Raw genomic sequence first — 13,876 nt, 5'->3', positions numbered from 1 at the left:
TGCGCGGCTCCCGGGGACACGTGTCAGTGAGCGGGAGCTGGAGAGCTGGGACCCAGGAGGGGCTGGCCCGTGCAGGTGGCCAGGCTCTCACGTGGGCTCTGTGGCTGCAGCCTGTCCTCCGTGGGCCTTCGGGCCGGGCTGCTCGGAGGAGTGTCAGTGCGAGCAGAGGAACACGCTTGCGTGTGACCGGAGAGACGGCAGCTGTTCCTGCAAAGCGGGCTTCAGGGGCGAGCGGTGTCAGGACGGTGAGTGCAGGGGGTGCGGAGGGGTGGGGGGAAGGGCCCCAGCCTGGCCGACCCTGCAGGCCCCTCTCTCCTTGCCCCCCTGCAGAGTGCGAGCCAGGCTCCTTCGGGCCGGGGTGCCTGCAGGCATGTGCCTGCCCTCAGGGCGTGGCCTGTGACCCCGTCAGCGGCCAGTGTGGGAAGCAGTGTCCCGCCGGCTACTGGGGGAAGGACTGTGACCAAGGTCAGTGGCCAGCCCGAGGGGCGCCCAGGGTCGGGTGGGGTGGGGGTCACCTGCCTGCGCCGGGGAACCGGGCCCCAGAAGTGACGGGAGCAGGAGGTGGAGTGAAGCCGCCAGCCTGGCCCCGTGGCACTTGCACCTGCCGTGGCCCCGCCCTGGTCATGCAGGGGTGACTTGGCACGGGTCTGCTGGTCCCGGTGCACCTGTCAGGGCTGCTGGGGCAGGAGTAAGTCTGTGCTCGGGGCCTGGCCCAGGGAAGGGGTCTGCCCCTCCACTGGTCAGCTAGAACGTGCTCAGTGTGCTGGGGGCTCCATCCCGGTGGGTCTGAGCCTGGGGGACCCGGGGCAGCTCCCTCGAGGTGGGTCTGAGTGCGGGACCCTGGCAGCTGCTCCTGCAGGGGCGACTTGAAGCACAATGTTGGGCGGGAAGTGCAGCGTGGTGAGTGACAGAAGGCCCCCCGCACGGCTGCCCTGGCCACGCGGTGAAGGACATGGGCAGAGCGGTGGGCGAGGCTGGAGGCCCCTCTGGTGCTCACAAGCCGCAGGCAGATGAGGAGGAAGAAAGCCCCCCGTGTGGGTCCTGGGGCTGCCCAGCCCTACTCTTGGGGTGTGGACAAGTGGGGACCTTCCAGAGCACACGGTGTGAGCACTGTTTGCACCTGTTGGCCCAAGTGGATGGGAACTTCCCGGCCTGAGCGGTCCACTGGTGTGAGCATTCTTTGAGGGGGGGGGGGACTGGCTGGCTCGAGCTCCCCCTAGTCTTGGCCTGTCCCGTCCCGGGAACAAGGAGGGGATTGGAGGCCACTACCCAGCCTGAGATGAGTCAATGTCTCCCTGTGCACCAGGCCAGGTCGCTCTAGTGGGGTGGTCCTAGAGGCCAAGGTGATGATCTCGCAGAGCTCTCGGGTCCCAGGGGTCCAGGAGGAGTGTGTGGGGGGCTGGGAACCCAGCCTGGACCCCCAACCCCCTGTGCACCCCAAGGGGCTCTGCGGTGTCTGGAGGTCTTTAGTAGCTGCACACATCTGCGCTCCTGTCCTACAAGCCCCGGCAGAGCTCAGCGAGTCACAGACTTGCCTTGGGGACCCCTGACTCTCCTCTCTGCCTCCCCCCACCCCACCGGACACTCACGGGAGTGCTTGTGAGCACAGCACACACTTGGGCAGCTGCCCCAGGGAGGGGCAGGAGGTCTCTCCGGACACCGTCACCTGGAGCCCTTCTCTGCTGGGTTTCCTTGTTTCTTTCCCGTTTCTTTTTGATAGTTTCCTGCGCCCTAAGGATGCAGCACAGGAAATGCCATGCATATTTTTTTGGGAGTGATGGGCTCCCCACTCCTGTCGGTCTGGAGAGATTTACCACCCCAAATGCGTGTCTGCCGGGCCCCCTGAGGCCCCACGGGACAGCTTCAGCTGGTGCCGTCACTGGCCTCCGTCCCCTGGTCCCCACTGTCCCCTGGTCCCCACTGCGCGGCTGCCCGTGTGCGCCTCCGGTCCTGCTCAGGTGCCCTTGCCCCGGGGGCGGGGGGAGGCGGGTGCGCGCCCCGCCCAGGACGGGCCCTCAGGACAAGGGTCCGCAGATGTGTCCTCAGTCCCAGAACCCCCTCCAGGGACTCCACCCACCCCTCCGACACTCTGCTCCAGGGCAGAGTGCTTGCTCCCCACTCCCCCAAGGGCGCTTTTTGATTCCTTGGGCGTGGAGCTCGGCCCCACAGCCCGTCCCCTCCAGAGGCTGCTCCCTCCTTCCTGGGCCTGCCAGAGCTTTCCTGCGGCAAGGGGCAGAGCTGCAGGGGGGGCCAGGGTTACTGTGGGGTGTGGGGGGAGGCCGTGCCCAGGCTGGTTGGAGGCTTAGGGCGCCCTGGGCTCTGCGTGTTCTCTTGGGGAGGGCGCAGAGGCTCCCAGGACCTGCACCTGCAGAGCCCTGCGTCTTCGCCCCTCAGCAGGCTCTCTCTCCCTGGTCTTGGCTCTTCCCCCAGGGTCTTGCTGCCCATCTGCTGGGCAGAGGAGGAGGGGGCCCCAGGACTCTGGGAGGCCCCCCACCCTCCTAATGTGTCTGGCTCCCACGGTAGCCCCCATCCTGCGGGGAGAGGGCCACAGCTGGGGGTAAAGTGGCGTGTGTAGACCCCCGCCTCACCCCAGCCCGTACTCTTTGGGGATCTGAGATGGGCCACGCCTGTCCTGGGCTTCCTGGCTGGTGGGGAGGGGGAGGAAGGAGCGCAGAACTGCCTCCAGCTCCAGTGTGCTTGGGGGCCCGCAGAGTGCTCCCTGTGCCCCCTGCCCCCACCTACCCCGTGCACGGTCAGCCCAAGCAGGCCCCTCCCTGCCGGCGTGCTCCGCGCCCTGCCTGTTCCTATGACCACCATGGTCTCCCAGGGGACTCTGGCTGTGCCCAGCAGCCCCACTGGGGTAGGGGGTTGGCGAGGCCCCACCTACCTGTTCCTTCCTGCAGAGTGCCCGGAGGGGACGTTCGGTGTGAACTGCTCAGGCTCCTGCTCCTGTGGGGGGGCACCCTGCGACCGGGTCACGGGGCAATGCCAGTGCCCTCCAGGGAGGACTGGGGACGACTGTGGGGCAGGTGAGTGGTAGCAGTGTCCTGAGATCCCCTCCCCCCTGCGCTGCACAAGGCTGGGTGGTCCCAGCCCGGACCGTGTTTGGGGACCCCAGCCCCAACTGCATTTGGGGACCCCCAGCCCTGGCCCCCGCCCCGGAGGCCTGCAGACCCCGGCCCCATCCTCAGCAGCTGAGACCCCACGCTGAATCACGCTTGGGTCTGGGGGTGGGGACCGAGCTGACCTACGTGCACCAGGAGCCCTTCAGCCACGGCGATGGACCAGCCAGCCGAGCCGCCTGCCCTCCCTGCGGGCCGTGCCGTGCCCTCTGGGCTGCCGGCTTATGGGGGTCTCCCAGCCTCTCTGATGCACTCCCCATTTTGCCTGTTGAGCTGTCCTGGGGCAGGGGCTCCTCTTTGGGGGTGGTCCTCTGCAGCCCGCAGCCCAAGGAGGGGCCGGGGGCTCCCATGACCCGTTCCTCTCCCTCCCCTGGGCCGGCTCAGTTGGTGCCACCGCTAGGCTGGGATACAGGGTCGGTACCGTGCTCCCCCGGGCCAGCAAGGCCCCCCGGGGAGACTGACTGGCTGTGGTGGGGGGGGTAGATTGTCCCGAAGGCCGCTGGGGGCTGGGCTGCCAGGAAATCTGCCCCGCGTGTGAGCACGGTGCTGTCTGCGAGCCCGGGACCGGAGCCTGCCTGTGCCGCCCCGGCTACACGGGCAGCCGCTGCCAGGACGGTGAGTCCCATGTCCCCCCGACCTCAGACCCTAGCCCGGGCGGCCCCATCCACCGCTCACGCTTCCTCGTCCTGCAGCGTGCCCGGCGGGCTGGTTTGGGCCCGGCTGCCAGATGAGGTGCTCCTGTGCCAATGATGGGCACTGCCACCCGGTGACCGGACGTTGCAGCTGTGCCCCCGGGTGGACCGGCCTCAGCTGCCAGAGAGGTGTGTGGGCCCGGGGCCCGGGGCCGGGGGTGGGGGGGGGGGGGGCGAGGAGGAGACGGGATGCTCGCGGGTTCTGCCGGGCCTGTGCGGGCTGACCTGGGTTGTGTTGCAGCCTGCGACAGCGGCCACTGGGGACCCAACTGCAGCCACACCTGCAGCTGCAGTGTAGGCCACGGGAGTTGCGATGCGGTCAGCGGCCTGTGTGCGTGTGAGGCCGGCTACGCGGGCCCGCGGTGCGAGCAGCGTGAGTCCTGGCCCGCCCACAGGCGTGCTCCCACGCGTGTGCACGCACGCACGCAAGTGCTGGGGGCCCTAGTCCTGGGACAGGCAGGGGTCCCCTCCCCCAGCTCCCCCTACCCCCCAGCTCCCCCTGCCCCCCCAGCTCCCCCTGCCCTGTGGGCCCAGGCAGCCCCCATGTACCTGGGCCTGAGATACAGGCACACTTGGAGCAGCAGACAGGGAGAGGTGGGGTCTGTTGTACCCCATGGGGCACCCGGAGGAGGGGGGGACCAAGGGCCACGACCTTCTGCGTGTGCCCCCCTACAGCTGGGCCCAGGGGGTCCAAAGTCATGCTGGGGCTCCTCTCCTGGGGGCTCAGTCCTTAGCTGGCTGGGCAGGGAGGGGGTGGAGGCAGGTAGATGAGCCCCTTGGGGACTGCCCCGCGGTCCCGTCCCCCAGCTCAGATGGCAGAGGCACAGGCAGGTGTCTGTCAGTGTCTCCCCACCTCCTGCTGACGCTGGGCGGGGGCTGCACGGCTCAGGGTGTCCCCAGGGCTACTTCGGGCCGGGCTGCGGGCGGCGGTGCCAGTGTGAGCACGGGGCAGCTTGTGACCACGTCAGCGGGGCTTGCACCTGCCCGGCCGGCTGGAGGGGAACCTTCTGTGAACGTGGTGAGCTGGGCCGTGGGCCGGGGCTGGCGGTGGGCCCCGTTTCCTGGCTGTCTCCCATCACCGCCCGCTCTCCGCAGCCTGCCCGGCGGGCTTCTTTGGACTGGATTGCCGTGGCGTCTGTGACTGTGTCGCCGGAGCCTCCTGCGACTCCGTGAGCGGCTCCTGCCTCTGCCCCGCCGGCCGCCGGGGCCCCCGCTGTGCCCAGGGTACGAGAGGCCCAGGCGGCCCCGGGGGCTACGGGAGGGGGGCCGGGTCCACGGAGCCAGACTCACGTCTAGGGCCTCTTCCTGGGTGTTCGACGCTGCCTGGTGGCCACCTGGGAAACGCTGCTTTTGCCCACAACGGCCAGCATGTTGGTCTCTGTGGCCACCCTGCCTGTGCCCAGCTGCCCCGGATCTGCTGCAGCCCCAGCCAGGGCCGCTCCCCAGGCCCCTGACTGTCCCCTGTCCTGCAGCCTGCCCAGCCCGCTCCTACGGACACAACTGCAGCCAAGCCTGTATCTGCTTCAATGGGGCCTCCTGTGACCCTGTCCACGGACAGTGCCACTGTGGCCCTGGCTGGATGGGCCCCACTTGCCTGGAGGGTAAGCCCTCCCGAGGAGGGGTCCTTTAGGAGCAAACAGTCCCACCCCGGGGAGTCTGGAACCAAGGATCGTGTCAGCCCTTCGATGAGCCGTGCAGGGTCACGTGGGCATGGGATGCCGGTGACGTGGGTTTCACCGGGAGCGACGGGCAGGGAGGACCGGGGCCTGTCACACCCCCATGGGGCCCGCGGCACCTGGGGGGGCAGGAGGGTGCCGAGCCCCCCCGAGGTGGGTTGGGGGCCCGGGGTGGCCTGGGGCAGGTTATCTTACACGCAGCCCTGGGGGAGGTCCTCCCCACAGAGCCTGGTGTTGGGTTTTGGGGTGGCTGGAAAGCACAGAACCACCAGGGCCAGCCCTCGACAGGGGAGAGGCGTTGGCCCTGCTGGGCTGACTGGTGGGGTGCTCCCCCCCCTCCCCTCCAGCCTGCCCCTCAGGCCTCTACGGCGAGAACTGTCAACATTCCTGCCTTTGCCAGCACGGGGGCACCTGTGACCCTGTCTCAGGCCACTGCACGTGCCCAGAGGGCTGGGGTGGCCCAGCCTGTGAGGAGGGTGAGAACGGGTCAGGCGGTAGAGGAGGAGGAGGAGGGACCTGGGGTCTGGGTTGGGTGCCCCGGGTGTCCTGGCATGCCCCCCCCGCCCCGACCTCCGTGGGCAGAGGCGGCTTCCTGCTGCTGGGGGCTGTGGCCCCAGACCCGTAGTGTGACTAGCCCCAGGCACCTCTCCTTCTCGACGTGGGGTGCAAGGCCCTGGGCGGGGTGGGGGTCTCCTGGGCGCGGGGGGCACAGGGCACTCCCGGAGCACTGTACCCTGCAGAATGTCTGCCGGGACGCTTCGGGGCCGGTTGCCAACACAGCTGCAGGTGCCTCAACGGTGGCCTCTGTGACCGGTACTCAGGCCGTTGCCTCTGCCCAGCCGGCTGGACCGGGGACGAGTGTCAGAGCCGTGAGTGGGCCAGATTGGGGGCCAGTTGGGGGAAGTCCGGGGGTCCCTCTGGGCCCATCAGGGGCTGGCCTCAGCCTCCCTGCAGGGTGGAGGGCCCGGTGAGGGGTCACTTGGCAGGTGGGGGCAGGGGTGGCTGTCTGAGCTCCCAGGGGTCTCCTGTGGGAGGGCTGGGGGGGCCCCGCTTGAACCCCCGGAGCCCGACCCAGCCCTCTGCCTGCAGCCTGTGCCGAAGGCACGTTTGGGGCTCACTGCGAGGAGCGCTGTGCCTGCCGGCGGGGAGCCACCTGTCACCACGTCACGGGGGCCTGCCTCTGCCCCCCGGGATGGAGGGGCTCGCAGTGTGAGAACGGTGAGACCCTCGGCACCGCCGCACCCGGGGGCCCTGCTGCTCGCGTGGGGGTGGGCCCTGACGCCGTCGTGCCCCCCCCCCCCCCCCCCCCCCCCGGCCTGGCCCGCGCCGGCCCCGGGGCTCCCTGCCACCCCAGCACATGGCTTCCCGCAGCCTGCCCGCGTGGCCGGTTCGGAAAGGACTGTGGCCAGCGCTGCCAGTGCCCGCCGGGCTCCGCCTGCCACCACGTCACCGGGGAGTGTCGCTGTCCAGCGGGCCTCACGGGGCCCAGCTGCGAGCAGGGTAGGTGACCCCGCCCGGGCGGGCACGGGGCTGTGCGTCCCCCTGGAGCGGCACCCCCACGGTGGCGGGGGGGGCTCTGCAGGGGGGCGGCTCTGGGGCGGACGGAGGAGGCTCCTGAGCCGGGCCGGGACCAACCTCCGCCTGCGCCCCAGCCTGCCCGCCAGGCACCTTTGGGGAGCGCTGTGGGCAGAAGTGCCGTTGTCCCAGCGAGAACGAGACCTGCCACCCCGCCCTGGGGACCTGCACCTGTGCCGCTGGCTACCACGGCTCCGGCTGCCAGCAGCGTGAGTGCGCCGGGCCGCCCGTCGGGCCGTCCTTGGGAGGGCTGCACACTGCCGCGGGACCGGCCCAGCTCCTGGCCCCTGGCAACGGCCCCTGTCCTCGCAGGGTGCCCCCCTGGGCGGTTTGGACCCGGCTGTGAGCAGCCGTGCGGGTGTCTCCACGGGGGCTCCTGTGATGCGGCCACCGGGGCCTGCCTCTGCCCTGCTGGGTTCCTTGGGGCCGACTGCAGCCTGGGTGAGTGGTTGGGGCGAGGGCTGGGTGGCTGGCTGAGGGAGGGGGTGGCTGCCCTCTGTGCCTCGGTGGGCAGGGCCCCTGACCATCTGCTCCCCCCTCCCTGACCCTGATTCTCCTGCTGGCCCCAGGCTGGGCTAAGGTGGGGGGTGTCAGTGTGACCCCAGTGTCCCTGCCGGTCAACTCTGTCCCCTTCACCTGTCCCCACTCTCCCCCCCCTCCCCACCCCAGGCCCCCCAGCCACGCCCAGCAGGGGCTTGTGGACCTCTGTGCAGAGGCCAGCCAGGCATCCAGCTGAGAAAAGTGCCTTTCTCTGAGTCATGTGGGACTTCCCGCCCATCCTGGAGCCTGGCTGGGCTGGTGGGGGTGGGGTGGGGGCATCAGTGAGTCACTGTCACCGCAGAGCAGGCCTGGCCCCCAGCAGACCCGTGGGTAGAGGGGAGATGCCAGGGCGGGCGGGGGCACGGGAGGAGGTCGCCTCCGCCCCGTCCGGGCCAGACACAGGGCTCCCCCTGCCCCTTCCCGTCCCTGGGCCGACGTGGCAGAGAGAAGGGCAGCTGGCAGCGGCGGCCACCCTCCTGTCTCCTCCCGGCAGCCTGTCCACAGGGCCGCTTCGGTCCTGGCTGTGCGCATGTGTGCAGGTGTGGGCAGGGAGCGGCCTGCGACCCCGTGAATGGCAGCTGCACCTGTCCCCCGGGGAGGACCGGCCTCCACTGTGAGCACGGTGAGCACGGACTCCACCCGCCACTGTCCGTGTCAGCCCTCGGGAGCGGGGCCGATGGGCTGGAGCCATGGGTTCCCCAGGGGAGACCTGGGCCCCCAAAACCGGGTGGTACGTTCATGCTGATGGTCTCTGGCGATCCCAAGGGGCTCGTGGGGGCCGAACAAGTTCCAACCCGGACCCTCCCAGCAGACGGTGGGCGGGCGGGGGGTGGGGTCAAGCAGGTATTTCGTCTGAGGACAGAGCCAGCTTCCTGGCTCATGGCCCCTTGGCATAGCGTCCCGCTGGCCCTTTCTGCTGGCCCAAGAGGCCAGGGACCCCAGGTAGAGGGACGTCTGGAGCACGAGGCATGGGGGAGAACAGGGGTGGCTTGTGCCCATGATGGCACCCGGACCCCACGGCCACAGCTACAGCCCCTTGGCCTGGCCCCCCCACCCTGGTAGATCTGAGCTTTCTGCTTTTCTTTAGTCCTCCTCAAGGAGTCAGTGACAAACCCCCATTCTTAACCAGCGGCAGTAAGGAGTCATAAGCCTTATGGCCCGGCTGTAGCTAGGCTGTGTCTTCGCCTCCAGGGGAGTACGGCAGCCACGGTCGGTCAGTCGTATTACAATCAGAGGCCACCGGAGGGCATGGCAGCCCGGCCTCCTTCTCAGCCTAGAGGGTGTGCCTGTGCGGAGGGCCGCCGCCTCCAGGAAGGCTTCCCTGACCACCTCCTGACAGCTGGGCGGGCACTCCCGTGCCCTGGAGGCCGCTGGCCCCTTTCATCCTGATCGTCCCTGGCGCCCAGCCAGCCGTGGCATTTGCTAACTGAGAGAACAGATGAATGAGCAGGACACGGCTCATGTCACTCCCTGGCGCTCGTGTCCCTGGGGGTGGAGACCGGCACCAGCAGGCCCCAGAAAGCATCTGTTGAAGGAAGGTCTGACGTGGTGGGGACGTGTCCCCAGAGCGTGTCCAGCCCCGGCCAGAGCTGTGAGCAGTGCCTGACTTCTGCCTCCAGGCTGCCCTCGGAACCGGTTTGGCATAAGCTGCGAGCACACGTGCTCCTGCAGAAACGGGGGCCTGTGCCACGCCACCAACGGCAGTTGCTCCTGCGGCCTAGGCTGGACGGGGCCGCGGTGTGAGCTGGGTGAGCTCCCGGGCGGCCGGAGGGCCAGGGCCTCGATGGGGCGGGGGGGGGGGAGGTGGCTCTGGGCCCCCTGGAGAGCGTGGGGCTCGGGGGCCGCCGCGGGTCTGGGCCAGGCTCCCAAGGCCGCTGGAATCAGGCTGGCGTGGGGGGGCCGCCCCTCATGTCCCCGCTCTCTCCGCAGCCTGCCCTCCCGGTCGCTACGGTGCCGCCTGCCGCCTGGAGTGCTCGTGCCAGAACCACGGCACCTGTGAGCCCGCCACGGGTGCCTGCCGCTGCGGCCCCGGCTTCTACGGCCAGGCCTGCCAGCACCGTGAGTCCTGGGGAGGGGACCCCTGCGCGGCATCCGCCCCTGCCACGTCAGGGCCCTCCTGGGCTTCCGTGGCAATGGCCGCCGTCCCCGTCCCTCCCCGCGGGGCGGATGGCTTGGGGCCTGGCCCCGCTCACCGTGGGAGTCCGAGGCCAGAGGTCACGTGCGAGCCGGCGGACCTCCCACCCGAGCCCCCGCCGTGATGGGGGAGCTCCCCAGGCCTGGGAGGGGGAAGGGGGGACGCGAGCCTTGGAACCAAGCCCTTTGCTCACTCTGGGCCAACTGAGGTAGGGACTCTAACGCGGGTCCCCTTCAGTCTGTCCCCCTGGCTTCCACGGGGCTGGCTGCCAGGTGGCATGTGAGTGTCAGCACGGAGCCTCCTGTCACCCCGTCAGCGGCCAGTGTCTCTGCCCCGCCGGCTTCCACGGCCAGCTCTGCGAGAGGGGTGAGTGCTCTGCGCTCCTGCGTGCGACCCTGGCCCTGTCCAGTCTGGCGCGGGGACCGGAGGGGACACCGAGCCCGCTGCCTCCCAGCAGGGTGTGAAGCAGGCTCATTTGGAGACGGCTGCCGCCAGCACTGTGACTGCGAGGCTGGGGCACCCTGCGACCCCGTCACCGGCCAGTGCCTTTGCCCCCCAGGGCGCACAGGGGCCACCTGTGACCGTGGTAAGTCTGGGGTCCCGCTTGGCGGGGCACAGGTGTAGGTCTCTGCCTTTGGCAAGTGCTGCTGGTGCAGGTGGAGCCTCAGCTGTGCTCCGCCCTGGGCACATCTCCCCCCTCTGTGGGGGGCAGCTGCTGGAGGGGGCGCCCAGCATGAGGCTCCTGCTCAGGGTCGTCAAGGCCCCACACTCTGCTCTCTGGCCAGAACGGGGGCCCAGTTGGGCGGGGTGGAGACCTGCCTGATCTGCCAGCCTGCCTGGACGGAGGAGGGGCCGCACACGTGAGCTCACGGTTGTGCGCTCAGCTTGACCCGGGGAGGAGCGTCCCTGACCGCCAGGCCCCCTCTGCCAGCCCCAGGGCCGAGCGGGGAGCGGGGTGGTGACGCCGGGCAGGTACCCGGTACCTGGCGCTTTCTGGTGTGGGAGCTCACGTGGGGCGGGAAAAGCAAGGCCTGGGGCCTCCGCTCCCTCACGCTCCTGCACAGAGGGCCTGGGTCCCCTGGGCAGGGCAGGTGGACGGACCCTCAGGCCTGTCTCTCCTACTTCTGCTGCCTGCAGACTGCAGACCGGGCTTCTTTGGGCCAGGCTGTGCCTTGCGCTGTAGCTGCGGAGCTGGGGCCGGTTGTGACCCCGTCAATGGGCAGTGCCACTGCGTGGACGGCTACACTGGGCCCACCTGCCAGCAAGGTGAGCCAGGCTCCCGAGGGGTTGGAGGGAGGGCAACATGCTTCTCAGCCCCACCCCCGGCATCCACCCCACCCCTGGCGCGGGCCCCATCCCTCCTCCCCACACACGGTGCCCCTGCGAGGACATCACCATCCCAGCTGGGTACCCCTGTTGTCCGTATGGCTGCTGATGGGCGAGGTGCGGACCGTGGGGCCGGGTTCTGCCGCGCCAGCCGCCCACGGTGGCCCTAGACGGCAGCAAGGGTGGGCTCAACCTCCGGGGCAGGGCTGAATGCATCCGCTGACCTGGCCCTCCACCCCTCCCCTCCTTGCCCTACGTGTGTGAACCAGAGCGTGATGGTGCGCCCGTGTGTGTGTGTGTGTGTGTGCGCGCGTGTGCTGCAGTCTATATGCTAACCCGTGTGTGTGCACGCTGGTGCGTGCCCGTGCCCCTGTGCACGTCGGTGCCTGCCTGCACCCCAAGGCAGTGAGGGAGGGTGCAGGAACTGCACCTTGGCCCCTCAGCCCCCTGGGGGGACGTGCCTCTGCAGGCAGAGCTCTGCGGTGCCCCTGGGGTTCCGCGGTCAGCTTGCCCAGACCCAGCCTGCTGAGGGGGAAGGGCTGTGTGTGCTGAGAAGGTCGTGCCTGGGGCCCGTCTGGGGCCCGTGCGGACGGGCTGTGCACACAGGTGAAGCCGGGAGCCAGGCTGGGTGGGGATTCCAGACAGGTCCTCGGCTGGGAACCCCAAATGCGGGCCGGATGTTGTGCAAGCGTGCCTTCCAGCCTCTCTGAGGCGGCCCTGGGCCCAGGAGTGTAGGGAGTCCCGGGGGCGGGGTCTCACGGGAGGCGGGGTGGGGGCGGGGCGGTGGAGGCGGGGCTTGCAGGGCTGCGGCTCGGGACGCAGCGCCACCCACGGCGGCACCTGGTGGTCGGCTGTGGGATTGCGCCGCAGGCGCTGCTAGGCGGTCCTAGCAGCCTGGACAGGTGGCAAGGGTCTGGGACCTGTGTCACCCCTGAGCCCGGTGGGAAGGAGGAGAGGCGAGGCCTCCCTGCCTTGCAGTTCTGGGCCCTGTTCACTTTCCTGGAGTGGAGCGGCTAGCTTCTAGTAAAACCCCTCTCCATCCAGCCTCAAAGTCCCTCTTCCCGGCCCTCTGTGATACTGGCCTGGGGGCACTGGGGGCTTTCATTTGCAGAGGGAGGGCCCTACAGGCCTAGGTGGCAGAGAGGCATTTGCTGGTGTCACTGGTCTGTTACCAGGAGACTGAGGACAGAGGAGGGATGAGGGTTGTGCATGTAATTACTTATAACCCAGGCCCCACAGGGTGGCGGGCAGGCCAGAATCTGGACCTCAGACACGGGGCGGTGCAGAAGCTGGGGGGGAAGGGCTGGGCTGTCTCCCCTTCATCGGCCTGGAGCTGGAGGGGCAGGAGGGGACACCTGAAGTGGGAGCCCAGAACTGGCCGGGTCGAGAGTTTCCCCGTGCCCCGGGGCTGACCCTCCTTTCCCCTGTCCCTACAGCGGCCTTGCAACCGGCCTCTGACCAACCAGCACCTGGGCTCAGCAGCAGGGCACAGAAACACTAGCACAGAGGCAGCAGTCAAGCAGGCCCGTCTCCCGGGTGCTCTGGCGACGACTGAGGAGGGCGCCTGTAGGCCAGGACTCCAGCCGCAGCCTCGTCCCCGAGGGCCGTGTGCAGCCACGCAGCCCCTCGCTCTGCAAGGATCGGCTGGCGCGGGGAGGGAGGCCCTGGCCGGCCCAGCCGCAAGGAGCCCGGACGAGTGGACCGGCCCTACTGGCTGTGCGTGCTGAGCAAGCCCGCCTCCCCGGGTGGGGACTGAGGTGTGGGCGCACGTGCGGCAGGGCACCCCTGCCCCCCGAGCTGGTTCTTCTGGTGCTAGGCCCTGGGACTGCTGTGGCCCCGTCTGTTCGCCTGGAGCCGCAGCCCACTGTATTTATGTAAAAGTATTTATGGGCAGCTGGACACGCCCGCCTCACCCTGGGCACCGAAGGCTGCCCGTTCCCTGCGCCACGAAACCCTGACGCGGGACCTTGGGGCTCTGAGGGGCCTCTGGGTGGGGGACTCTGGTACATGTGAAACCCAGTAATTTAAGGAAGAAGCAGTCGCTTCCTTGTGACCTGTGTGCTCCCTGCTTCGGGCTCACTGTGGTGGCCTCCCGGGTGCGCCCAATGAGTGTGTTTGGACGGGGATCCCCTACTGACCGGAGAGGCCCTGTCTGGCCCCCCCGCCCCCCGCTCCCCCAGGGTGTGGCTGGCACACGAGGAGGGTTGGAGTTTGTCCTGGTTCCCGGTGCCCTGGAGGGGCACGAGGGGGCTGGTCTGTGCGTGGGCCCCTCGGGGAGGAGGCTGGCCTGAGGGCAGGGGTGCTGTGGCAGGGGGTGGGGCAGGCTGGGCACCCCACCCCTCCTATCTTCAGAGCGGAAACGGTGGAGGGGTGAAGAACATCCAGTAGAGTGGGCTGCACCTAGATGTTCAGGCCGGACACTTAGGGTCGGGGCTGTAGCCCCTCTGCCCTTCCCTTCGACACCAGCCTAGCTAGCTGATCCCCTCAGGGCAAAGCATCTCATGGAGCGAAGTGACCCACCCTGTCCCCTTAGGCAGACACCTAGTGAACAACCCGTGGCAGAGGAGATCAAAGGGATGGGCCACTGTGTTAAGGTCTTAAAGTCCCAGGAGGGACAAGGGGGGACAGATTGGTGACATGATACAGGAAGCTGCGGTCATAGGAGGACCGGTCATGAAGGCTGGGGGTGGAGCTCTGCAGGGTGGGCGGGCGCCTGGAGGCGATAGGGAGGCTCCTAGAGGGGACGGGACGGGGACAGGGGACCGGAGAGGACGGTTAGCAGAAACAAGGGGAGTTGTGAACATCCTTCTA

The 13,876-nt window shown here is 69.2% G+C and overlaps 1 protein-coding gene across 4 annotated transcripts in view; it reads left to right on the top strand.

Annotated features, from left to right (window-relative positions):
* MEGF6 (multiple EGF like domains 6) overlaps positions 1-13,106 on the top strand; it is an 85,866-nt gene extending 72,760 nt beyond the window's left edge. For 2 of the 4 annotated variants that reach the window (XM_027060648.2, XM_053205900.1), the window contains 22 exons: positions 111-245; positions 331-465; positions 2,904-3,029; positions 3,606-3,737; positions 3,815-3,943; positions 4,056-4,187; positions 4,704-4,832; positions 4,910-5,038; positions 5,287-5,415; positions 5,838-5,966; positions 6,231-6,359; positions 6,580-6,708; positions 6,862-6,990; positions 7,143-7,274; positions 7,378-7,506; positions 8,099-8,227; positions 9,225-9,353; positions 9,535-9,663; positions 9,977-10,105; positions 10,197-10,325; positions 10,877-11,005; positions 12,502-13,106. In XM_027060648.2, coding sequence (XP_026916449.2) covers positions 111-245; positions 331-465; positions 2,904-3,029; positions 3,606-3,737; positions 3,815-3,943; positions 4,056-4,187; positions 4,704-4,832; positions 4,910-5,038; positions 5,287-5,415; positions 5,838-5,966; positions 6,231-6,359; positions 6,580-6,708; positions 6,862-6,990; positions 7,143-7,274; positions 7,378-7,506; positions 8,099-8,227; positions 9,225-9,353; positions 9,535-9,663; positions 9,977-10,105; positions 10,197-10,325; positions 10,877-11,005; positions 12,502-12,566 — 2,792 coding nt within the window. In that variant the 3' untranslated portion in view covers positions 12,567-13,106. Of the gene's footprint in view, positions 1-110; positions 246-330; positions 466-2,903; positions 3,030-3,605; positions 3,738-3,814; positions 3,944-4,055; positions 4,188-4,703; positions 4,833-4,909; positions 5,039-5,286; positions 5,416-5,837; positions 5,967-6,230; positions 6,360-6,579; positions 6,709-6,861; positions 6,991-7,142; positions 7,275-7,377; positions 7,507-8,098; positions 8,228-9,224; positions 9,354-9,534; positions 9,664-9,976; positions 10,106-10,193; positions 10,326-10,876; positions 11,006-12,501 lie in introns of all 4 variants that reach the window. The other 2 variants (XM_027060647.2, XM_027060651.2) reach the window with 1 other exon arrangement.
* Positions 13,107-13,876: the final 770 nt, after the last annotated feature.

The sequence above is a fragment of the Acinonyx jubatus genome, chromosome C1 (assembly GCF_027475565.1).
Source record: "Acinonyx jubatus isolate Ajub_Pintada_27869175 chromosome C1, VMU_Ajub_asm_v1.0, whole genome shotgun sequence".
Taxonomy (NCBI): Eukaryota; Metazoa; Chordata; class Mammalia; order Carnivora; family Felidae; genus Acinonyx; species Acinonyx jubatus.
This window is presented reverse-complemented; position numbering and strand designations above follow the sequence as displayed.